Genomic DNA, 27,100 nt, shown 5'->3' with positions numbered 1-27,100 from the left:
TTTTTTCTTAAAAGAAAAATCAGAAGTATTTTCAACATTTGTAAAATTTCAAGAAAATATGGTAGAGAAGTTGGGCAGAAGATGCGATGCTTACGGAAAGGTCGTTATGGAGTGAGTTTTTTAGGGCAAAGTTCTTTAAGAATCAGCATGTGGAATTACCAGGGTCGATGGGGGCTGGCTCGAAATCCTGGCAGGAAACACTAGCCTATAAGGATCTCCGGTTGAGCAACTCCAAATGGTTGCTGGGCGGTGGCAACATCTCATTTTGGCTGGATAATTGGACGAGGTTTGGTCCGTTGGTAGACACTGTGGACAATGGGCTCCTGGTGAACTTGGGGTTAAGTGTAAAGGATGCAGTGTGTGGGGATGGCTCTTGGAGGCAAGGCGTGTTGGACAGTATTGACTCTGCGGCTGCGAGAGATAGTATCGCTTCAGGCTCTTTTGTCCTATCAGAAGGCGAGGATGTGTTGGCTTGGACCCCCTCTAGCAATAGTTTATTCACCACCAAGGCTGTTTGGAATAAAGTGCGAGGTGGGCCCCCAACGGTAGCATATGCGAAATGGATTTGGAATCAAGCTCTCCCGGTGAAAATAGGTTATTTTTCTTGGCAGCTGTTGAATGGGAGGATTCCAACTGACGACGCTGTAATGGCGATGGGCATACCCCTGGCTTCAAAGTGCTCCTGTTGTGGTAGACCACAGATGGAAACTACAGATCACTGCCTGGTTGATGGTGGAACAGCCACCAAAGTCTGGCGACACTTCTCCCGTATGTTTGACATCGCCATTCTCCCTGGTCAGGGTGCCAGACACAGAATTTTCCTTTGGCAGGGATTGGCGGGCGGCCACTGCCTCAGCACGTATATCACAGGGCTTCTGCCATCTCTGATCGTCTTGGAACTTTGGAAGGAAAGAAATAACAGAAGGCATGGAGAACAGAGGAGGACAGCTAGCACTTTAATCAAGTGCATTAAGAGATGGGTTAGGGAGCTTTCCTACCCATCCATGGTTGGTGGTCATGCTTCAGCTAGGGACAGTTTATTGCTGCAGTGCTTTGGTTTATCGGAGCCAATCTGCAAGAGGAAACGTCCATTTCCTAAGTATTGGTGCCCCCCTTTTGCATCGGTAAAGCTGAATGTGGATGGTGCCTGCCGAGGCAACCCTGGCCCGGGTGGTGGGGAAGGGATAATAAGGGACCGGAATGGGGATGTGCTGGCTGCCTTTTCTAGTTTTTATGGACACTGTACGAACTCATTGGCAGAGCCAATGAGTAGAGGGCGTTGAGGGATGGTCTGAAAATATGCAAAGAGATGGGTTTGTGGGATGTGGTTGTAAATTCAGACTGCGAGACAACGGTAAGGGTTGTTAATATGAGGAGGTGCAAGTTGTGGGAGGGTTGGTACTACTTTAAGAAGATTCTGGAGCTGGTTGATTACACACGGGCACATGTGTCTTTTACTTTCAGGGAGAGCAACAGGGCGGCAGACTGGCTGGCCAATTTGTCTTGTGTTATTGAGGCCTCTGCCAGGTTTCGGCCTGAGTGCATACCCACGGGACCCCTGCAAAGTATCCTTCGTGAGGACAAAGCAGGACTGCCTGTTCTTAGATGTTAGGCTTTTGTGCTATTTCTGCTTGAAAGGGCTGCTTACGCTGTCTTAAGTGGAGTGAATACTTAGAGGTGTGGGTAGGGGTAAGGTGGCACGTCCCCCCCTGTATTCTTTATTTTTTCTGATATCTAATAAAAGCTCAGGGGCCAGCCCGGGTCCCAGGTAATATTCGGGATTAAAAAAAAAAATTAAAAAAAATAAATAAAGAAGAAGGCAGCTGATCCGACTGAATACACCACAGCAGAAAAGAGTAGTGGAAAGAAAGAATCAGCATTTTGGCAAAGATATGTCAAAGCATGATGCATGTCAAAAATGTACCTAGTCATTTTTTGGGCTGAATGCATGAAAACGGCGGCACATGTGATCAATCGGTTGCGGCAACCCAAACTGGGTTTGTATCACAGTTCAAGAAATTTTGGAAACAAACCCAATGCCGCACTTCCTTGTATTTCTTTATTTATCTTATGTATTTGTACCTATCCATCTACGTAGTAAATTCTACAAGAAAGTGCTTTATTGTATTTTTGTTGGATATAACACCAAACAAAAAGGATGGAGGCGTTATGATCCTACCACCAATAGATGCCATACAACTCGAAATGTTGTGTTCGATGAAGCGTCATCCTGGTGGTCACCACAAGCCATTGCATTAGGGGGGGGGGGGGGGGGGGGGGGGGGGGGGGGGGGGGGGGGGGGGGGGGGGGGGGGGGGGGGGGGGGGGGGGGGGGGGGGGGGGGGGGGGGGGGGGGGGGGGGGGGGGGGGGGGGGGGGGGGGGGGGGGGGGGGGGGGGGGGGGGGGGGGGGGGGGGGGGGGGGGGGGGGGGGGGGGGGGGGGGGGGGGGGGGGGGGGGGGGGGGGGGGGGGGGGGGGGGGGGGGGGGGGGGGGGGGGGGGGGGGGGGGGGGGGGGGGGGGGGGGGGGGGGGGGGGGGGGGGGGGGGGGGGGGGGGGGGGGGGGGGGGGGGGGGGGGGGGGGGGGGGGGGGGGGGGGGGGGGGGGGGGGGGGGGGGGGGGGGGGGGGGGGGGGGGGGGGGGGGGGGGGGGGGGGGGGGGGGGGGGGGGGGGGGGGGGGGGGGGGGGGGGGGGGGGGGGGGGGGGGGGGGGGGGGGGGGGGGGGGGGGGGGGGGGGGGGGGGGGGGGGGGGGGGGGGGGGGGGTGGGGGGGGGGGGGGGGGGGGGGGGGGGGGGGGGGGGGGGGGGGGGGGGGGGGGGGGGGGGGGGGGGGGGGGGGGGGGGGGGGGGGGGGGGGGGGGGGGGGGGGGGGGGGGGGGGGGGGGGGGGGGGGGGGGGGGGGGGGGGGGGGGGGGGGGGGGGGGGGGGGGGGGGGGGGGGGGGGGGGGGGGGGGGGGGGGGGGGGGGGGGGGGGGGGGGGGGGGGGTTGGGGGGGGGGGGGGTTTTTTTTTTGGGGGGGGGGGGGGGGGGGGGGGGGGGGGGGGGGGGGGGGGGGGGGGGGGGGGGGGGGGGGGGGGGGGGGGGGGGGGGGGGGGGGGGGGGGGGGGGGGGGGGGGGGGGGGGGGGGGGGGGGGGGGGGGGGGGGGGGGGGGGGGGGGGGGGGGGGGGGGGGGGGGGGGGGGGGGGGGGGGGGGGGGGGGGGGGGGGGGGGGGGGGGGGGGGGGGGGGGGGGGGGGGGGTTTGACCAGATTCAAAAGACTTGGAGACCAATATCCAAGAGAAGCTAAGCAGGATTCTCAAGTAGACATGCATCAGACTAGTCATGCTGAAAATTCACCAGAAGTAAATGATCATGGATCTCCATCCAGTTCCCGGAGAAATTGCCAAACTCATGGCAAACTGATGTTCATTAGCTGAGAGAACCAAAACATCTTTGTCTGAATCAATTCGAAGAATCTGAAGAAGTTAGGCAAGAACTTCGACAGTCCACCAGAGTAAGAAAGCCTAATCCAAAGTATGTCGATGTTGCTTTTGGTGAAGAAATCAGCATACATGAACCAGGTACATACGAGGAAGCATGCCAGAGTAAGGAGTACGAAAGGCGATGGAAGAAGAGATTTTGGCACTAAAGCATAATCAAACCTTGGACTTAGTTTCAAAGCCCAAGGAAGTCAAGCCCATCTCATGTCGTTGGGTTTACAAAGTGAACACATGTGCTAATTGATCAGTAGAAAGGTACAAAGCTCAATTGGTTGCTCGAGGTTTCTAACAACATTATGGGCAAGATTATGATGAGACATTCAGTCTGGTTGCAAAAATTACAACCATACGGGTGTTAATGGCACTTGCAGCAAGCAAGTCGTGGACAATATGGAAGATGGATGTAAAAAATGTCTTTCTTCACGGAGAGATTGACAGTGACATTTACATGGAACAGCTTTAAGGGTTTGAGTGTCAAGACTGACAAAGCTACGTGTGCAAATGACGAAAAGCATTGTATGGATTGAAGCAGGCACCATGTGCATGGTATGGAAAGATAGCTGAATTCTTAGTTCAAAGTGGATATTCAGTTACACCTGCAAATTCAAGCTTGTTTGTAACAAGCTTAGAATCGTAAGATATCAATCGTTCTCGTTTATGTAGATGACTTGATCATCATAGGAGATGATGAAAATGAAAATTGTCAAATCAAGGAGAATCTATTTGTAAACTGTAGGATTTCAGATGAAGGAACTCAGGCATTTTCTTGGACTTGAGATTGATCGAGTCAAAGACGGATTGTTCTTGTGTCAGCAAAAATACACAAGACATCTCTAACTAAAGTACGGCATGAATAACTGCAAGCCTATCTCTAAGCCAATAGAGGTCAATACTAAACCAAGTGTTGATGGAAAAGATGATTTGGAAGACTCGATCATGTATAGGCAACTCGTATGTAGCTTGATTTATCTAACAATGACTCGACCTAATATCACTTATGCAGTTGGCCTAGTGAATCATTTCATGCAGAAGCCAAAGAAGCCTCATTTGGAAGGAGCTCGTCATATTTTACGATATGTGAAGGGAACTGCGGATCTTGGTCTCATTACAAAAAAGGAGAAGTGTACGAGCTATTTGGCTATTATGATGTTGATTCTGCAGGTGACTCAAGCACAAGGAGATCAATGACTGGATATACATTCAGCCTTGGATCAATAGCAGTCTGCTGGTGTAGCAAGCAATAATCAACAGTAACTCTATTAACCATAGAGGTAGAATATAGATCAGCAACAATGGCGGCACAGGAAAGAGCATGGTTGATACAATTAATGAATGATCTGCATCAACCAGTGAACTATTCAGTATCACTATACTATGATAACTTGTTTGCCATATGATTGGCAGAAAATCCTATTTGTAATGCAAGGACCAAACATGTGCAAGTGCACCATCATTTCATTCGAGAAAAAGTCCAGCAAGGAGAAACTACACTGCAGGCAGTTAAACAGATGAACAAGTGGCTAACGTGTTCACAAAACGACTTGGTTTTACCAAGCTTATCAAATACAAAGGTAAACTAAGCATAACAAGCAGGCTTAGAAAAAGAGTCGACGTTGGGGGGGAGAATTGAAAGTAAACATTAACATCATGACTACAGCCACCGTTCAAGACCAGCCACCATCAAAGACCATCTACCACCTACCAACAACCATTAACTGTGGCAAGATAGTCAAGTCCTCCATGGCAATATTGTCAAGCTCGTCATAAATCCTCTGTGGAAACACAACGATGAAAATCCCTATAAAAGTGAATCATACGTCTTGTAATTTGTATCCAATAGATTGTAAATCAGTTTCTTATTGTAGTTGTTGAAGCTTTCTCAAATAAAGATTTTTCCAATTTCCTTCTCTCTAACTCTTCATCTCCCAACGCTTTCCCTCACGTATAGGCATGATGGAACTACGTACACACGCACGGATGCACAGATGACGGAACCGGAAGGAGGAAGAATCGGGACTTGCTCTGCTACCATGTAAATATTTGCAAGAAAGCTTGGTCAATTCAATGGTTAAAAACTTTCAGGGAATTAAAGGAATTCCTCCTATTCTCAAAGGTTACAGTGCAGCAATTGAAACCTGTCGAATTTTCAATTTCTTGGTAACAATACTTCACTTGTCACTACAACTGTCGAACTAAGGGTTATACCAGTCATGGACACAAACCTATATAAGAACGGTACTGGAAGTATGCAACTCAAGTATAGTTCCTCATTATTGGGAATAATCCCACATTAGACAACTCGAGGACCATGGATGCCTTCATATATCGATTGGGCCTTTCCACCTAATATATTAAGCTTTTGGGTTGATACTTCAACACTCATGAAGTGGTTAAATAACCCTTGTTTTTTTAATCTTTTCCAATGAATAAAAAAATTCATTGGTGGAAAAAGATCATATAGCCAAGATACTTTTTTTCTTTTACAAAAAGGGATTTATGGAAGAGAAAACGGAACACAATTGGGATCAAAGAAAAGGAACCCATAAGGAAAAAAAGAAGATGAAGCAAAGAAAACATGAAATTATCATTTTAGTGTCGTCAAGTCAACATCTTCACATTCTCAGAGCATTCTCATAAAATGCAACAATTTGTTCTCAGTCATAAGAGTCAAGAGCTGCAAAAGGATACCACTGCTCTGGCAATAATGGCCAATTTGCACTCCATACATATTAATCAATTCAATAGGAATGGTGGGTGCTTTTCCCCATGGTAGAAAGGAATGGAGATATTGTTGGACTGCTTATAATGGTTTAGATCGATCCTAACCGGATGATTATGAATTACTCCCATTTCCTATAATATTTTACTTTACCCCGATAAGAAGATAAAATATCAAAGCAAGGTTCAGTTCATTTGAACTATGTTATGGTTCGAAATGGAATCATGGGTTTACGTGAAATCACCGCTATTTTCGACCGCGACAAGATCAACAATTCCATGAGCTTGGGCTTCTGTTGCTGACATAAAAAAATCCTTTTCCATGTCTTCGGATACAACCCATCTCATAACAAGAATAACTACAATGTGAAGATATCAAGGATATAGAGAAGATAAACGATCGATGTCACTGACTACTTTCAAAGCCTTTACTAATGCAAGAGTCGACCTCGAACCAGTGAGAAACCAGTGAGAGATCAATTGAAGCCAGGATCAACATGATAAGGATCTACTAATGGTGTGCAACAACAACAATCCTTGAAGACGATTGGGAATTGAATTTGGTCTTCAAAAGGGTATCTTCACAATAGTTTATTGCAGTCACAGAAACAACACAGCAGTGTATGTTGAACAGGAAAAGAAGAAGAAGGGGGGTAGGGGGGAATGGGCCTCTCACCCTAGGTCTCTCACCCACAGCTATCCCAGCTGTTGAAACATGGAATTTCTCCCATAACCGATGGCAACAAGGCCTGAAAAATCTTTTCTCCAAAATCTTATCATTCCTTACAATAGGGGGCCTATTAATAGCTTAGGCAAGCTTACAAAATAGAAGGTAGAAAATAGAAACTTCCTAAAATAGAAACTAACTGAAAATAGAAAGTAGGAAATAAGAAACTGTTAAACCTAGCAAATAGTGAAAATGGCAACTTATTGAAAATAGAAACAAACTAGAATTAGAAACTACTAAGGCTTTATAAATCAGCCTTCTAAAACAAAAGGAAGGACACTAAAATAGAAACTAAATAAAATTTGAAACTATTAGGCAGTAATAAAATCTGTTTTGTCTTGCTATCTTCAGTGGGGCCCACAGAATCTCTATTTGCTTGGATTTCCTTCTCCATTCAAGGATTATGGACCCACAACACTGTTCATGTGAACAGTAATAAATGGACAGTATTTTCTGACTTTTATTTTTGTCCTCTTCTTCAAGCTCTGATCTGCATCATTTACATACTCATGAATACTTCAAACTCAAATCACCACTCAGTATTTTAACTGTTAATTCAATAGTTGTGAGGAAAATGCTGTTCCTCTTAGCAGAATATAAAAATTGTAGACTAATATGAAGTAGCTATGAGGATTACACAACCAATTGTCAGTATCTCACTCAACCAAGATTCACTTGATCAGGGACCTAAGATCAATTGTAACTGTTATCCAAATCAACCGCCATAGCACCACAGGAATGCTACATTTGAATTACACAAAGGAAGTCTACTAGTAAGAAAAATGACGGCATCAATTTGGTCCTCCCACCCCCCACCCCACCCCACCCCATCCCATCACCCAACCCCAAAAAAAAGAGGGTAACTTAATAATCATAGATGTGTGAAAGGAGGAAAAACAAGTGCTACCTTTTTTGCAATCTTATTGTGAACCACCATGGGATTGTATGCCATTCCATCCTTAAGAACCTCAAGAGAGCCAATTCCATGCTTTTCGCAACATCTTTCAGATTGATCATTAATCAGATTCCTCATCTCATTCTGACTGGATATGCTCCCTGCCTTCTCACTCTTAGTATCACAATGACCATCCCCAGATGACAGTTCTGCAATCCAACAGGATGCACTAATAAAGTTAATAGGAAAATATTTAACCATTTACGTGTGAGGATAGGAGTGCCAAGGGGGAAATTATTCTAAATTCTTGAGATAAACAATAAATTCAGTTTATAAGATTTACAATTGAATATGATATTCACAATTACAGCCAGATCAATTAAAAAATAAACTGGCAAAATCTTGTCCAACTTGCCAGAAATAACTAGAATGTTGCCTGGTGATTCTTAGGACTGGGAATCTTAGAAGTGACATGGCAAACCCCTACCATCTATTTTTCTTGGTTTAGTTTGACATAAATCAACCCCGTTAGTGGTCATATTAGGTTTGAGATGTGCATTTTCCTCCTCAAAGCAATTAGACCACCACCTTTTTATCAAAGAAATTAACCAACTCACTAGCTTTTCTCAGAACTAGGTTGATCATTTTTCAATCCAATCAAACCCATTGCTATAAACATTGACCATAATTTACTCAAATTGGATAAAAAAGGAACAAGAGGAATCATACTATAATACACTACAAAAATATCCCAACTTCAAATCTCATCATGTTGACATCTGCATAAGCGGTATGATGAAACAGTATTTTGTTTTCCTTGAAGAGAAGCACATAGTAGTTATCCATACATCTAAAGGAGCATAACTCCATATCCAGGAAAATAAGGTCTGAAAGCAAAGAAAGCATGTTATTTAAACATTAGCTGACCTTCATGCTCCTTCCACAGATTTCGTGCCCTTTCTAATTCATATTTCCGTTTCCATTCAGCTGCCTCAGCTTGAGCAGAAGCCCTTCCTTCAGCTACTTGTCTTAAAGCCTTCGCAACAGCTAATAATGAAAACAAGAAACAACCATCAATTTTGATACCCGGTGTTAGACCAGAGTATAGAAACAAACTAAACAGAACCTGGAACCACTACATCAGGAATATTTAATCAATATAAAAAACGGACAGCCTTTGGTCTTGGCATGCCATCAAAAACATTGATCAACGATATGGTGAAATGCATTATACCAAGCAAAAACATTTTTTACATATATGATAATACTTTACATCTCAAGTGAAGAGAGAAATTATTTGAAGCAAGTAGAAAGAAAAGCATAGAACTATGAAAGTTTAGAGGAAAGAGGGGAGGAAAAGGATGGGAAGAAAAGAAAAAGATAAAGAAAGCCTAAATTAATAAGTAAAAGGAAATATCAAACTTATTGATAATTTATGCACGGAAATTAATGTTTTGTCTCTAAGAAGAAATAAACCACATCTTACAAATAAGATCAACCAAAGCTACAGTGCAAATTACTGAAATACAGCTGATCCAGAATGAATAATTAATTGCCAAAACTTGTTGAAGTGGGTTGAGTCAATAGTCAACACTGGTAGAAAAAAACTGATTCTACCAATTTCAGTTGGGTACAGGTCCTTCAGGACGACCTTTTTCTTTTATAACCTGAATCAGTCTCAGTTGACTTAAGGTAGGTTTGGGATTGACGCCTAGCCCCCAGTATAAGTAAATATTATATGACATGATAACAGTTAACCACATAACATAAACTGTTCACATTTCAGTACCATTATGTGAATAGACACCAAAAAGTTCTCTAGCTAAGCTTAAAGTATAAGATAATACAATGAATCCCAAATAAGGAGAACCCAACTCCATGAGATGTTATGGGGATTGTCTCACCTTCAAAAGACATACAAGAGAACGTCAAAGGTGCTGAATTTTGAAATCCAAGTCCTTGTGTATATTCCCAAGAGGGTGCAGTGCTCATGTCAGAGGTCATCCAGCACTTGGCCCCAATAAAAGCATAAAGAATTAGTTTTTACATGGGATGATTAAGGTTTTCATAAATGTTGCAGGTTTATTTTTTTATTTTTTTTCTCTCTTCAGTTTAAGGGGTAATATTACTAGAAATATGATCTAGTTACTGGTCGCTTTTGGGTCAACTTTATGTTAGTCGGTATAATATTATTTGGCGTTTGGATAGTGGGTACAGATAGCCTAAGCCCATGTTTGCCTCTATAAGCTTGGAATCAAGTTGCTATTTTGTAATCCAAATCATGGTGCAAACTTTAAGGGGGAAAGTATAGCCTCTCTGATGTATGGGTATGCTCTTCTTTTTGACAAGATAAAGAGGCTTATGAATTTTCAGCAAACATGTAAGTTTTCTCTACTTTGAATGTGTTGCTTTTAACAGTAAATGTGACTTTGGAGGAAATCTAGGTATGACTTCTAGGCATTATGTACCTAACTACCTATATTCTTCATTTATCATCCTGCTCCGTAACTTCAGTACCTTTATACTAACATTCTTCTATTCTAGTGAATTTCAATTGTTACATACAGCCAAATTCAAGTTTCCTTTACCTGAACTCTATCCAACCCAATTCTCATGGCCATCATGATCAAATCCATGGAACCGAAGTTACCTAGCCACCTATTTATACCTTCCATGCAAGCCATTTTGGCTATTCTGCAAAACTCTATTCTGGACTGTAGTTTCTCCCTTTGAAATCTTAACTAGCTGCTGGATTTAGTGATTTGTCAAAAGATACCAACTTTAAACCAATTATTTCAGCCCCTTAATCTCATCTAAGATCCCTTTATTTAATATTCAGCATCCTCTCAAATCAAGACCAAATCACATTTTTGTGCATGCAAGTGTGATGTGTATTCTTGGAATATTTTTCCCTTCATAAGAATCATTGTCCGGAACCTTGCAATTAAGGATGTCAAGGTGTTATTTGACAAATCATATGGGAAAGAAAAGAAAAATCAATAGGTTTTTAATGAATTGATACGAGGGCATTAGGAATCAGTTCAAGTCATATTGGGCTTAAACAATCAGTTGGGCGTGGTTGAATAAAGGGACTTAGCTGGCGATGTTGAAGTTTGACCTCAAGGAATGTGTTGTTAACCAGACAATCTACTACCTTACAGAACAAACTATTGCTTAAATGAGTTTATTGCCAAAGGTGTCGTCTTCTTGCCTGAAGGCAGTAATAGGTTTTGGAAATTGGGCCATACAATGGCATTTAAAGAAGGCAAATTCTAGAAGGATAGTTCATTGCTTGTGAGAGTATGTACTCTGTGATTCATGGCATTTAAAGCCATGATATTTTTACGAAAAAACAGGAAAAATCATAAGATCATGTAGAATGTAATTCCTTGGAGAAAAGAGTGTGGCCTAAGGATTATGGAAATAAAGGGAGTAAATGGAATGTGGCTTGTATTTCTATACATCCTTCCCCATCCTCATAAAGTGATCTCCAAGCGATGAAATTTTCATAGCTCAAGAGGTTTAATACAAGGCAGTCCTTTCTCCCTTCTCTTCCTTTTCTGTGGCAAAAGATTTGAATAATGACTAGTATGATTCTGTTGGAGCAAATGAGGATTATAGGAATGAGGAAAAAGCAAGGAGCCCCAGTTGCCTCACACTTGTAATAAACATGCTATATTCTTGCATTCTTGGGACCAACAGTGACCCAGCAGCTTACTTCGAGTTGATCTTCAAATTCAGACAACTGTCAACCAGCTAACCATTGAGAAAATACGCTAACTCAGACAGCGCAAGCAGCATGAAAAATTTATTGTATCACCAATTTGGCTGGGGATAAACAGGCATGTTGCTCTGAGTCTGTGACAATAGCAGAAGCTGAACCGTTATTATTCAGTAATAAAGTTAGGGTGAGACTATAAAACATTTCCACCCCAATCTCATCCAATTGCTTAGATTATGAAGACTGAGATAAGACAGTGCGTTACACTCACATAAGAAAGTTTTCCATAGTGAAAATGAAAAGCTCATTCAAAGATCTGCAATATTTCAACGGTTAAATGTGACTTACTACTCAATGCCTCAGAGAACTCAATAAGATGTCCATCAACTCCCTTGACAGTCTGTTGTTGGAGGAACTCCTTCACTACCTTTTCTGAATCCATGAGAGGACTTGTATCCATATAACCGTTCTCTATATACGAGGATGAAACACTAGAATTTCCCTGTCAAGAGAACGCCGATGTTAAAAAACTACAATACCATAAGTTACTTCTAAGAAATTAAATAACTACCCACCTATCACATTATCTTTCTATTTTGGAACAGTGATGTCAATTTCATCAATACTATACAAGTTCTTCTACAAAAACTTCCTGCTTGAATTAGAAAACAGGTATAATATTAGAGCTCAAAGTGATCTCAGAATAATCTCAAAATTGGGAATAGAAACTCTTGTCAACAAATTGACAACACATATATTAAACAGCTTGAGAATGCACGAATTACTTCCAATCTAAAGCCAGGTTTCCCCCTATAACTATTATATTCTAACTAAGCTAATCCGCATAATTCCTTTCAATCAGAGAATAAATGTTTTAACACATTTCAATCTCCCATGACACAAGAACATATTTCAATCAAACTTCTCCAATTCAACTGTCAGACTATTCAGAATAATGCAAGCTCACCAACCTACTCAGTATGTCAACTAAAAATTCCCAATATTGGTACCTCAGCCTCTTCCACTGTGAAATTCTTAAGCCAAATTCTAGTGATAACAACCAATTACAGCACTTTAAAGTCCAAATGAAAAACTCTCCACCAGCTAAATTAACAAACCCAGCAAACCATATAACCCAAACAATTGGGAGAAGAAAAAAAAAACCTGTAGAACCACCATTTACATACTACTCAGAACTCTTCAAACTTCAAACGCCGGAGAAAAGGCAACTAACTACCCATTGAAATTTGCCAAAATTGAAGATGCAAAGCCTTATTTCCGACACGAAATCAATTCAAACACAGGGAACACAAACTGAACTAATCATTTAAAATTAGACAGAGAAATACAGAGAATCCCATACATTTGAGTTTGAAGTGAGTTCGGAACGATACATGGCGAATTGAAACAGAGATCCAAAGCCTCCAACGTCTGTCTCAGATTGTTGAGAGAGAGAGAGAGAGAGACAGAGCTCTTCAAGGGATTTTAACCCTTCCAAAGTCGTTTCATATATTAAGGTCAGAAGGAATCGAAATTCTTAAGAAGAACCTTGAAACGAAAGAAGAAGCAAGGTTGGTGACTAGGGAGCAGATTGGAATTTTTTTTTTTTTCCTTTTTCGTTATCTATGGTCTTATATATAGCTTTTCATTTTATAGAATTCCAGTTGTTGATGAGTACATGGTGAGGACTGAAGGGAAATCGTGAATGAAGGAGATTGGATGGGCCCACATTTCTACGTGGCGACGTCCCTATCGACACCCAGTGGAGACTGGACAACAAAGTCGGGTGCCCAAGGCCCCAACCACACACTAGTCCGTAAGACACAGAAAGAGTGTCGGAGACTCGGAGCCGCTTTATAAAGATAAGGGTAATTTTGTAAATAAACTGTTACCGGCTCGTGTGGTTTCCAGTTGGGTCTCATATTGGAGTCAACGGTTTAAATGACACCAGCCGTGACACAATCTTTAGTCAAAAGTCGTGCTTGCTCCCGCCAAGCCTCCACGGGAATACTTCGCTTTTCCTGCAACCTGGGCAGCAGGAAATTTCTTGTAGTGTAGGTGTCGAAATGGAATTCCGCCTTGATTAAAAAAGGGATATTTTGGAATGGGAAAAAGATTTCTACTTTGTCGCACGGTCGCATCCTTTTATCATTTCATAGGCCATCTTGCAATGACACCCTTGCCCCTAGGTGGATATCAAAACGTGCTTTTCTATTGGTCTAAATGCTGGTATAATGACCATGCGAGTCGCGACTAAACAAAAATCTCTTGCCCTTTTGAAAAATATTAAAAGGGAAGAAGGTATCTGCAAATCCACAAGGGAAGGGGTTTTTTCCATCTTGGCGCATGCGATTAGAGGCAACCGAAAATATCCTATTATCGGGCTTGCATGAAAATTTTTTCCATGTGGAAAGGCAAAAGACGCGGTGGGCTCCTTTGTAGCACGACAGGGAGTATAGTGCACATCCAACAGCCTCTAATGCTTGGGCACGCAGCCCAACACCACAACTGTGTGCTACGTTACGTGCCCGAGCAGTCAAGCACTGCGGGCCATCGAATTATGCGCTACAAACCCTATCACACTACAGATTACCCAAATCCGGCAAAACACTCATTGATTGGATCAATTATGGTATTTTTCATGGTTGCCGTAATTTGCTGTTGTGCACGTGAAAGGATTCTAACCGTTGATATCTTGAGAATGGTTTGGATTGGTCATTTATTGTTCAGAATTTTATTTTTTTTAAAATTAAATTATCCATTCAAATTTTCGTTTGACCAAACTACCCAAAATAAAGGTATGTATATTGAAATGCCCTAAATAAAACACACTCTGCTTTTTTTCTTTTTTCTTTTTTCTGACGCAGCTCTGCTTATTTAAAAAAATGTTAAAAACACACGAAAAATGTCTAATGCCTACTCTAAAATAGACATTCATCGTATGTTTTTAACATTTTTTCCCATGACCTTCTCTCAATATTTGTGAAGAGTTACAACTTACAACATGCAAGTGACTCTAGGTGATATGAAATCCAATTCGAATAAACTGTTTTGTAGTTGGTTCGATTTTCGTTTAAAAAATATTATCATTTATTAAACAATTCGATTTGATTTTGAACTGATTAGAATTAGTATATTAATCGATTAAAAAAAACTGGTTAGCCCTGGTATTCTATATACATTCTCTAGTGTTTTGTAGTGGATTTACAACATATGAATTAATTTAAATTGTTTTTATTTCTTAAATCACAATTTGAGCCTAAGCGTCATGGTTCAATACCAACAAAAAATGCTTCGTTCTCATTAAGCCCATAATTATTAACTCGAATTGACAATAAAGTTGAAACTAAAACCAATGAAAATCATTTAACTGGGAGTGTTTAAAAGCCGTTTAATCAAAAACCATTTATTAATTGGTTTTGATTTGAGATATTGGAACCATTTAATAAACGATTCGATTATGGATACTACGTTTCATACCTTGAACTGAACCAATTAACCCCCTTAGTTGTGTCGATCATCCGAGGTTCCCTAGCAAGTCCATCCACCCATGCAAGAAGGTTGTTGCAACTTGTGGCAAGGCACAATTTCTAGATTTTTTTCGTGGCATACACGATTAACAACTCATTCAAACAATTTTTGTTGTGATGGTTGGGAGCAAAAATGTCAAGAACATACAAGCAGGAGGGTCTATTGCAGAATGGGCTTTGTATAGGGCATTTCAATAATACACATTTTTTTAACCAAAAATAATAATAATAATAATAATACACATTTTGATTTTGGGTCATTGGATAAACAAATATTGGGTGGATAATTTGGTAAATCATAACCTATTTTATTATGGATTATTTGATAAATTAAAACCTACTTTTGAGCAATTATATCTTTTGGCTAATCGAAAGATAATGGGTTGGGTGTGAACAGTTCATTCCAAATGTTGACCCAATCTTTTGAAACATTGATAGAGATGCAACAAGGGTAAAGTTTTACTTTGTACATGCATGAAGGGTTCACCCACAAATCTACCATTACTATTAATCCCCTATAAATTGGAAGTCCGAAATGCCCATCATTGTTTCCAAGGACCTATGCAACGCAATGATGAGTGATGACCATCAGTGAAGGAATTCCTCCATCATGGTTGAAGGAAAACTCAGTCCATCCAATAATGTAACATGTAGAATCTTTTAAGTGATATACATGTGAATGTGTTTCCAATGGTATAAAATAGTTCACAGATTATGGTTGCCACCATCCTTAATGGAAACTCAACTCCTCGTTATAAAATACACCTTAAAAAATATTAAACCCTAGTTGTAGTCTTTATAGATGAAAACAAAGTTCCATTAGTTGACTGACCGGGAACCAACCTACATTTTGATGAAGCAAATCCTCTCTCCTTTATTATATAGGACAAAGTTTTCTTTTAGGAAGATCGAATTCCTTTTTCACTGGTGACGTGGCTCTATTATCGGAGTTTTATTTCATTACTACACTCTCACCCTCTATTTATAAAATTGAAATTATTCCTCCTGAATCTAATTTGACGATACCGATGATTATGGTGAAGGAATTCCTCCTTCATCTCATGGTGAAGGAAACTTAGTCCTATTATAAATAACCAATTAATTTGCTCATATCCAATAAGCGTGATAAAGGTTGGAACAATACCATGATTAAACATGCCTCCGAGTAAAGTGCTCATCATATTCATGAGGATTTCTACCCAAAAAAAAATATTCATGAGGATTGGTACATAGACTTGGGGTTGAATTCCACCACCATCCAGAAAAAAGCATTTGTCAAATATTCAATGGTTACACCTGTTCACCTTGCATATTTTAAATAAAATACCCCTCCATCAAGTGACTTAATCCTAGCCATTTGTATAGTATCTTTAGTGTACGTACAATTTACTGTAATTATGGAAAAGGAAGTACACAATGTGAGCAAGTACTTCCCTCTCACATCCTCTCATTTCTACAATAAATGAAAATATAAAATATAAAACAATCCATATAAAAAATCAAATCCAATATGGAAAAATAGTTATAGGGAGAAGGATTTACACACTGTCCACTTATATTAGCATCTTACACGACAAATAAATAGCAAGAAGTGAGAAGGAATATTCAATGAGGAGATAGAAGGGAAGATAGAGATGCAATTTGGATCCTCTACGTATGGGCAGCCGAGCGGCCGTTTAGTAGCCTCACACAGGTAGGTTATTGGATCCCTTCTATCTCCTCATTGAATATTCATTTTCACTCTTCGCTATTAATTTGGCGTGTAAGATGCCAATATAAGCGGACAGTGTGGATACTTCTCCCTATAACTATTTTGCCATATTGGATTTGATTTTTCAATGAATTGTTTTATATTTTATATTTTCATTTGTTGATCTATTAAAGTTATGAAAACGTTCAAGGCAACTTCCACTTTGCTTCTTTTTCATGAATAGATTAAGTCCGAGATTTTTCTGAGAAGTTGCGAAAAAGAAGCCCAACAATCATGCAACTTCTCACTACTTGGATTAAGTGCAAGATCTTTCTAAGAAGCTGCAGAGAGGAAGCCTAACAATTATGCAACTTCTCACCATTTTGATTAAGTCCGAGATCTTTCTAAGAAGCTTCGGAGAGGAAACCCAACAATCATGCAACTTCTCACCACTTAGAGTCCATAGGAGCTTGCGAGATGGGAACTATTAGGGGAACACTTTACCAAACTAACATAGGGAATGGAAAATTGCAATAGGTTTCTATATAACTTGATTTTGGTATTTTCAGCACACTGAATAACGCAACTCGAGCTTTCATAAAGAATGGTGATTTACGATCAACTCTGGACCCATTGCACCGTGATATAGGACCCATTGCACCGTGATACACTACCCCTCATAGCCCATAAGCAACATAAGCAAGTCCCCTATAATATGAGGCAGTGTTACGGGAAGCAGGGATGGGTAGCAATTAAATTGGGTATGTCTAAAGCATACGATCGGTTAGAATGGGGCTTTATTCATGTCATTTTTAAATTTTTAGATTTCTCCTCCCATTGGTGTGATCTAGTTAGTTTCTAATCTCCTCGGTTTCATATTCTACAAAACTCCATAAAGGCGCTTATGATTTCTTTGAACCTTCTAGAGGGATTAGACAAGGGTGTCATTTAAGCCAATGTTTATTCATATTGGCTATGGAGGGTCTTTCCCAATTAATTTATGTATATAAGGATCTCAATTTATTTAAGGGGATCAAAATTGCGTATTCCGCTCCTGAAATCACACATTGATTGTTTGTTGATGACACAATGATTTTTTGCAGTGCAAATTTAGAGAATATTGCCACTATACATACCATTTTCACTTATTTAAGGATCTTAATGGCTTATCTATTAATTGGTAAAAAAGTTAGATCTTTTTTAGTACATATACCTCCTCTAGTTTGAAATCCCGGATTTGTTCAAAGTTAGGTATGAGGGAGATGACTTGCTCTTCCTCTTACCTTGGTATTCCCTTGTTTATCTCTCTTGCAAAAACTGCTTTTCTTAGGAATATTATTGAAAAGGTACAAAAAAAAGTTGGCTAGTTGGAAATCTCCTTTACTAAATCAACTGGCCATTTAGTTTAAATTAAATCTGTTTTTAATTCAATGCCTACCTTTTTTTATGTCGAGTTTCCTCTTTCCCAAGATTGTTTGCTCTAACTTGAATTCTCAGAATGCGCAGTTCTGGCGTGGGGAGTCATTTGGTAATAGAAAACTCTCCTTGTTTACATGGACTATTCTTTATAAACCAAAGCCGTTAGGGGGCTTAGGATTTTGATTCAGTTCTGCCTGTAATAAATCTTTACTTTTGCATCTGGGATGACATTTTATAACGGATCATAATTATCTTTGGGGCTGGGTTCTTAATGTTGGATTAATTGTATTTGATGTATGTGTCCATCAAATCTATTTTATTTTATTTTTTTTGATAGGTAGGGGGGATGTAGGATGTCAACCAGGAGGCAGCACTAGCTACCAAGTGCGCTAGGCACTTGACCACCCATCAAATCCAATTTGATATGATTAAATTAATTTTTACATTTTCATATTCATGTGTTTATTGTGATTGTTTTGATAATGTGAAATTGCCTACTTTTATTGCCTACTTTTACCGTTATTAGTTCACAACTATGGACAGATTTGGACACTTTATTCTAAGGTTGCCATATTGTATATTTTCCTAATGGAGATTAGTATGGAAATATAAATGTGGGCACTTAATTGTCTTGAACATTGATCCATTGGAATTTTCGATTTGGTTTACCGCCATTGTATTCACAAGGGAAATTTTTGGTAGTTACTTTTTTTCATACCTAAGAGGCACTTATTGTTGTGTTTATATTTCATGCAATTGTGGGGATCCAATGGTTGATGTCTTCCGACAGGACTAACTAAACATCGGACGCTCGTTGTATGATTTATATGTGTAAATGAGGGTGGTCCTTCTCACGTTGGTGAGGAAGAAGAAGAGGGATCGAAGACTATAGAGGCGTTGGTCAGGGACTCACGATACCATATCAGAATTGAATTTCTTTATATTATATTGATCTACGTTAGATTACAATATATATGCAAAGTTGGAACGCTCAAGTGGGTGTAACCGTGAGTGACTCAAAGTCCTCATATGGGATTACAGCCAAGCTATAAATGTTATAATATAAAAATGAAATCTAATGAGGTCTAATAAGAGTAGAACTCTAATTCCGTTGATATTCCTCAATAAGGTTTCACACCTTAATAGGGTGAACATCCAAGTATGTGAGTTATTGGATAATGATCGATCAGAATCCGGAGCCTCAGTAATATATATTAGATATTATTATTTAAAAGAAGTTTTAAATAATTTGGATGATTATTGGTCTTAATACTCACGGTTAATTATAAAGTACATTTGCAATTTTGGCGGGACATTTTATTTTCATACTTGTGAGGGTGCATTATGGATGTCGGTAGTGTGGGGAGAAAGTGTAATCAAAGTTTTTACCATAGGGGATTTTCATGTTACGCCTTTTGTAGAGATATCCTTTTGTGCAATTAAAAAGACTTTAATTTGTAGAGATTTTCTTTTGTGTAATTATGGACAACTTAAAGGGCTACCATTTAGGATCACACCACTTGATATGATCTTAACCAATGATTTGTAATCTCCTAATTAAGGCTTTTCTATTTAAAGAGAGACTTTATTCAAACCTTTGTGTGGCAATACAATTATTTTCAATAGTTAAGAGAGAGTTTTTGAGAGAGAAAAGAAAGTCTTCTTCTTCCTCAAGCTAAGGTTTCTCCTATTGGAGTTGGAGCAAAGCTTTGGTGATTATACTCTTGTGCTGCATTCATTTAGAGGAACGTGCCATCAGTGTGTTCAAGGTAACCTACTTATCCTAGTAATTGATTTATAATCTCATGTATTTATTGAGATCCTGTTCCTATAATTTTTATTATGTATCTGGTATCGTACTGCTTCCGCTGTCAGCAACACTTAAATCCAAGTAATTCCCTCAACTAGTATTTTGATTCACAAAATTATACCTAAGAAAGTCTATTGGGTGTGGAACTGTTTAGCTCATATCCTTCCCTATTTATAATGTATTATATGTGTTGGAAAGTTGGCACAAGTATTGCTATTCCCATATGGGACGAACATTGGGTTCTGGACGCTCCACACCCTTTTTTAGGCTTAGGTATGATCTCTTTCCCTCCTTTTCATTTTGTATCTGAACTTATCCAAGATCGTAATTGGAATTCCTCTCTAATTTTATCCATTTCCCTCACGATGATGTTTTTAGGATTTTAAAACTTTCGTTGGGTGCTAATCTCCATATTGATTTTTTATTTTTATCATTATACTAAGAAGGAAATTTTAATGACAAAAGTAGCTGCTAGACTTTTGGGGTCCTCTGTGCTATCCTCTATCACTACATCTATCGATCAACCTACTAATAATGGTAGTGTTCTATGGTGGCTCATTTGTAAATTGAAGTTCATCCCAAATTTAAGGTCTTTCTCTGAAAACTTCTTCAAGGTGGTCTTGCTACTAAAAGCAATTTAAGTAATAGGAGAAAGAATGCTATCTGAGTGTGTGCGGTGCACTGTCCCTGCTCCTAGACACAAGGGTGTGCGAAATGACCATCGCGTTCCCTGGAAAGGTAGAAGTTCCCGGGGGTGCGACAATCATTTCGTGTGTCCTGTGTCTAGGCGCAGGGGTAGTGCACCACACGTGCCCAGGTAGTGTTCTCTTTCCCTTAAGTAATTTTCTTGTTATGGATGACGTGTATCTTTTGTGGGCTAGAGAGAGAGAAATAGAGTAGCACTTATTTTTATGTTGTTCTTTTTCTAGAAGGATTTGGGCACCGGGTTGTTTGGGATTGAGGACGGAGTATCTCCATGCTTCCTCGATCTTTGACCTTCTTGAAATTTTTAATTATGTTATTTTCTAATACTCATCATATTAAGGATAAAAAATTATTTCTTTCAATATTCTCCTTTACTTGTTATTTTCTCTGGCTGACTAGAAATCATTGTTGCTAATCTCACACCCTCTCAAATCCACATCTTAGTGTGTAAAATGTTAATCGCTGGATAATTGATTTGCAACTTTTTTCTTGTATCTCTCCTAACCCCCCCTATTGTGGTTCCTCCTTCCTCATTATCACTGATGGATTATTTGGAACTAACGTAGTCCGATGCTCTAACAATTACAAGTGATGGTAGCTTTGCTAGTAAGACTAGGGAGGTAGGTTGGGCCTCTGTTGTGGTTTATCACTAGAATTTTATTACTGTCTGTGTGGACTATGGTTACACAGGGACAGCGCAAGAGGCCGAAGTGAATGGACTGCTCCAAGGACTACAATGCATAGGCGAGTTAGGCGACTTGGGAGATGTTTGCATTGACATCTAGATTGATAGGCTGGACGTGGTTCATTGGCTAACTCAACCTTCTTCTCAGTGGCCATGAGATAGCTTCACTACTTATGGGATATTAAATCTATTTGAAGGCATTTAGTACTGTTTGAATTACTAAGAAGGATTGGACTTGCATTTCAGTTGCAAGTGATCTTGCTATCATTGGTTGATCTTGTCGTCAAAAGACTTGTATAACTGACGATGTACAATATTCTTTTTTTTTTGGGTAATGAATTTTTATTTAAAAAAATAAAGGCAAGTCCATTATAGTGTAATATTTTTGCATGATACAAGGGGTTGCCCAAGGATTACGATTTCAATTTCAGTTACTAAGAACAACTCTTTACTCCACTTTAATACATTAATATGATAATGTTGCCCATAGGTCAAAGCGGCCATAAATCTAACTCATAATTTTCATTCTAGATTATTAAAATTAGTTTTGACAATGATGACAATAAAGGGAAAAACATAGCCTTGGAGAAAATAATGGCACGTGAAGAAATTGAGGATCTCAAAGAGAAGCTAATTCAATATTCACAATAAGAATGTCACTTTCATAGTGTTAGTGACATGCTCATAGTTTTTGTCACTATGGATTCACTCTTGAGGTACTTATTTTACTTCTTTATGTTTAAAATTTAATTAGTGAAATAAATGTAATATACCCAATCACATGTAACCACCCATATTTTCCATTAGACAAGAAATCGTGATTTTTTGTTTGTCTAAATGGCACCAAACAATATCTTTATTATAAACCATATAAATACAAATAAATTTAAACTTTTAAAAGTTCAACATCTACAAGACCAGTTGCATTTGATACTTTTCCATTGGCTCAAGTTTCTTTTCACCCGATGAAAGGAGAATTTATTCATTATGGGCATGGTACTGTTGGATGCCCAAGGGGAGAGATACTTATCTCCCTAATCAATAGGGGATAGTGGGAGATTGTGATGAGACAAGAGTCCAATCACATTGTCACATCACCAATGATGAGACAATTCTTCCTACCCCACTATTGAAGAAAAACTTCCGATTTTTTCATTATTTGATTCAACATAATAGACATGATACGCTAAATGTAATTTAAAATTCTTGTTTGATTTTCTCAGTTTTGCCATTTCATTATACATATAACTAATTTTCAAGAATTTACAACTTTTAGAATTCACTTAGGACTCATGTGGTTAGATTTAAAATGAATTAGAGTAAAATAATTAAACTTTCATTGAAAAAGCCTAGTAAAGTTGAAAAATAAAATAAAATGGGGGTCTATGATGAAAGTATAGTAGACGTAAAATAGACAGTTACTATAAACATAGAGAAAGTTGCGGTTAAAAAACTCTTCAATTTGAATTTTTAGCCATTTTAGGAAAAAAAGTACCAAATAAGAAAATAATAGATGGGGCCCATAACAATTTGCATTACAACAAAAAAAAAAATGGGAAGGTTTCATTTTTTCTAAATATTAAGTGTATAGATTTTGTTCCATTTAAGGCTACTCACATTTACTTTCATTCGTTTACTTTCACCTTACCCATGACACTTTTACTTTTGTTCACTTTATATCTATCCAAAGGAAGTTTAGGTACTGAGGGTAACTTTTATCGTAATAACTGATCTGTTAATAAGATTTATTGATGTGGGGGTAAAGTCTAGTGAAAATGAAGTAAAAAGTAAAAATTCTGGTAAATAAAGTAAGGGGGAGTGTTCTCTGTGGGGAGAGCACAGGGGCCACGTGTGTGAGGCTGCCAATGAGAGCGCACACTGGCATCTCGGGGGAGGGGATTTTTGCTTTTCATGGAGGGTGGGGCGGTTATTTTGCCCCTACTGTGTCTGGACGTGGCCCTTGTGTCCCCCACAGGGAACTTTTCTCCATAAAGTAAATAGTGAATGGGTATGAGTGAAAGAAGAACCTAAAATAGAACGACACTAACACATTTTTTACTCTTTTTTTTTTTTTGCAATGAAAAATTTATGAGTCGCCCTTTTTTATCAGGTAATCTTTTACTTTACCTAAAATGGATGATTTTCATTTATTGCAAATATACAATTCTCCACATGTATCTCATACCATCTTATAACAACTTTACTTCCAACAAATATCTCATCAAATTTTTTTTTTATGTTTTCTTTTTCATGTTTCCAAATTTTATTTTACTTCATATTTATAGATTTCACATCCAACAAATTGAGGCCTAAGTAATGAGACTGTACTCCCTCTTTTCCCATTAGATCCAATTACTATAGGGAAGGCAGACAACTTGAATAGTCAAAGAGGCCTAAATAATGAGAGTGTACTTGTTTTTTTCCCAGTCGAACCCAATAACTATAGAGAAGGCAATCAACTTGAAAAGTCCAGAGGTGAACCAAGGACATGATTGTGTTGTGCATGTTAGATCACTAGGTATATATTGAGTGCATCCCTAGAGAATTGGATGGTATCAAAGGATGAGATGAAGAAAAATGCAAATAGAAAATAATTACCAATATATTATTGGTTTAAATAAAATAAAAATAAAAGGGTGTACCTAGTGCACGAGGCTCCTGCCACTGTGGGGTCTAGGTAAGGTCATAATTTATGCAACCTTACCCTTGCTTCGCAGAGAGACTATTTTCCGACTCAAATCTGCGACCACTAGGTCACAATAAAGCAACCATACTGTTTTGTCAAGTCCGCTCTATAAAGAATATAAAAATAATATGACAAAATATGATATGAGAAAATTGAAGTGTCAATTAACATTAGTGACATTTAGCTAGTCATGAGGCTATTTATCACAGCTATGGATATATATTTTTTTTGGGTGGGGGGTGAGGTGGCGTAAACAACTGTAGATGAGTTTATGTGGTATAAGATCAATACCTACTTTATTGGTCAAATTTTAAACAAAAATTGAAGTTGCTTACTATCACAAGAGCAGCCAACAAAGACCTTTACTTGTTGAGGTTAGGTCATAGTACGGAATTCCACATTCACCACGAGGGTGGCGGAACTAGTAAGAATTTATATTCCACTAAAAAAAGTGAAGAGATCAATCCCACTAAAGGATATATGCAAAATACTTACTTTATCTTGTATGAGACTAAAATCTTACTAGTGAGAAACTTTTGGGTGCCTTAAATGATAAATTTTCATGAATAGATCTGCTTCATTGAACAAAATGGGCATATGCTAACCCCAAGGGAGTTGCATAGTTGACAAAGACCAACACCTTGCAAAGAAGAGGTCATGAGTTCAACTCTCATTGGGGCCCAAAAAAATAAAAAATGGGCATATGCTTAACTGAATTGGGATAAGCTACCAATCTTTTGTTTGCTAGCAAGTAGGTGGTATCTATGTCCATAAAAGTGCATATGAGTTTCAGATGACTTCCAATCTGATGGTTAATAGTCAACAACAATCATTTCCTACATGTTATTTGTTTTCTCGACATGCAAACAAAGATTTGACAATTTGATAGTTGAATTGTTGAAAAATTCACTTGATAGAAAATGTTTGAACGGTTTGACACACCATATATAGGGTTTTTCCTCACATTTTTCGTGTTCAAAGTTCAAGTAGTCCCAATCAGTTGAATCATTTTGAAACTTACCACAAGACTACAAGGTGACATGGACAATATATCAAAGCCTATATAATTTGAGGGCTGATGTTCTCTGTGACACAACGCAGGCTGCACCCAGACACATGGGGCGGTATTTCTACCATTAAGGGGGGCAAGGTGGTCATTTGGTCAACCCCATATGTCTAGGTGTAGCCTACACATGGTGGTCATTTGGTCAACCCCATATTTCTACACATGGGGCGGTATTTCACATGTGTATAAGATGGGTTGTCACATGGAGGGTAACAGTCCAACCTTAAACTAAACATTTTGTCTTGATTTTAGACTTGGACATGATCGTTATGTAAGGCCTAATTGAAGAATTTGACTAACTTGCCTGGATTGTTTAGCCCTACCCTAAACATCTTGTCCATAATTTAGAATTGGACTGGGTTATTATACAAGGCCTATCCCTGCAGGCGCTCTCCAACATCAAAATAACAAACTTAGAGGTGTATAACATGACTTGGCAAATTTCTTTTTTTATCTTACCTATCTAACTGCCTAATGAGACTTTAACTACAACTACAAGAGAGAGGGGGAAGGGGGTGCCTTACTGTCTTATGGCACAAGGTGAAGATAGGAAAGTCGAACCTATAACCTCTTGGAACCCTCCAGTTTACTCATAAGGCACAAGCCAATTGAACAAACAGTTTTCTTCACATACATGGACTTGATCAATAGCTTGGCACATCCTGTATAGGACATGTTTTGAAATAGAATTCTTTTTAAGCACATTTGCTTAGCAAAAAATTAATTTCTTTGTGATTATTTTTTGCTCTCTTTATTTGATAAGAATCTTTTTTTTCCTAGTACCACGTGGGACCCGAAGAGGGGTTGGGTGGCTAGTGGGGCCCGTGAGGTAAGAAGTGGGGGCGTATGAGTCGAACACTCAATCACCATGGTCTTGCACTAATCTCCCTGGTTAGTTCATTTTTTTCGGAAGGAAAGCATTGACTTGAATTACTTTGACCGCTGGATCAAGAAAAGGGGGTACTATGGGCCCTCTGCCCCACGCATCTAACCAGCTTGCATGGTTCACCGGTTCAAGAAATAGCTTCCCTTAAAGCTATGCTCTGAGCGCCGATCATTCAACTAACTTGGTAAAAGGTGGGCTATAGCCTCTATATCAATGGAATTGAGAATTTTTGGGACAGAATGAAGCAGCGGGAAAGGCGCTTCGGAACACCCCTGAAAATTAAATTATAAAACCGAGGCAAGCAGAGTGAGGAAAAAGGGAGAATCGCTCACAAATTATGCTCGTTGAGTGTTGGACCCTCTTTGTGCTCCCTTTTTCCCCGAAGCAGCACTCCCGTATGCATCCAAAGCAATATACACATAGGGCAAAAATAATTTATAGAATTTGCAGTTATGATTCTTGTCTTCAAATCAGTCATGGACAAAAAACAACCAGTCTTTCGTCCACCCATAAGAAAGAAAATTCCTCAACTTCTGATCACATGGACAATTCCTCGTTTGAAACAACATTTGGATCAACTTTCGATTCGGAATAAACGGGATCCGTCGTTGGTTCATATGTTTCAGCGAATGCGTACTCCTATGGTCCCCTCTCCTAAGCGTTATAGCTAACTAATTTATCCAATTTTAATACACTTTTTCCTTATTAAAAAAAAGGCTGATGTTCTTTGTGCCGCAATGCAGCCTACGCTTAAACACATGGGCCTGCCATTTAGGGGGACATGGTGGTCATTTCGCCCACCCCATGTGTTTGGGCACAGCCTGTGCCACTGGCACAGAAAACATTCGCCCTTAAAAAAAAGTAGATTTACACTCATTTTTAGAAATAGGTGGTTGGACTCAACTGAAGATCCATTGCAGAGGGGACAAAGATTGTTCAATTGAAAACCCCGTTCATTCACCATACCCAAATGGGGGACACGATTCAAGATGCTGGGTAGGTGCCCCCACATAAATAGTGGGATCACTTGCAAGCAAGCTAGAACCGAGATTGAATACTCTACACATTCAGGTACAGGAGATGAGTG

The 27,100-nt window shown here is 39.7% G+C and overlaps 1 protein-coding gene across 1 annotated transcript in view; it reads right to left on the bottom strand.

The window, feature by feature from the left end:
* The window catches only part of LOC122642926 (putative NAD kinase 3), a 34,490-nt gene extending 21,393 nt beyond the window's left edge, over positions 1-13,097 (bottom strand). Inside the window, exons 1-4 of the mRNA XM_043836541.1 lie at positions 12,900-13,097; positions 11,885-12,038; positions 8,743-8,862; positions 7,828-8,024 (exon numbers count right to left, since the gene is read on the bottom strand). Of these exons, the coding sequence (XP_043692476.1) occupies positions 7,828-8,024; positions 8,743-8,862; positions 11,885-12,038; positions 12,900-12,932 (504 nt within the window). The 5' untranslated portion in view covers positions 12,933-13,097. The remainder of the gene's footprint in view (positions 1-7,827; positions 8,025-8,742; positions 8,863-11,884; positions 12,039-12,899) is intronic.
* Positions 13,098-27,100: the final 14,003 nt, after the last annotated feature.

This window comes from Telopea speciosissima, chromosome 10 (genome assembly GCF_018873765.1).
Source record: "Telopea speciosissima isolate NSW1024214 ecotype Mountain lineage chromosome 10, Tspe_v1, whole genome shotgun sequence".
NCBI classification, from domain to species: Eukaryota; Viridiplantae; Streptophyta; class Magnoliopsida; order Proteales; family Proteaceae; genus Telopea; species Telopea speciosissima.
The sequence above is the reverse complement of the archived record's forward strand: the minus strand, read 5'-3'. Positions and strand labels throughout refer to the sequence as shown.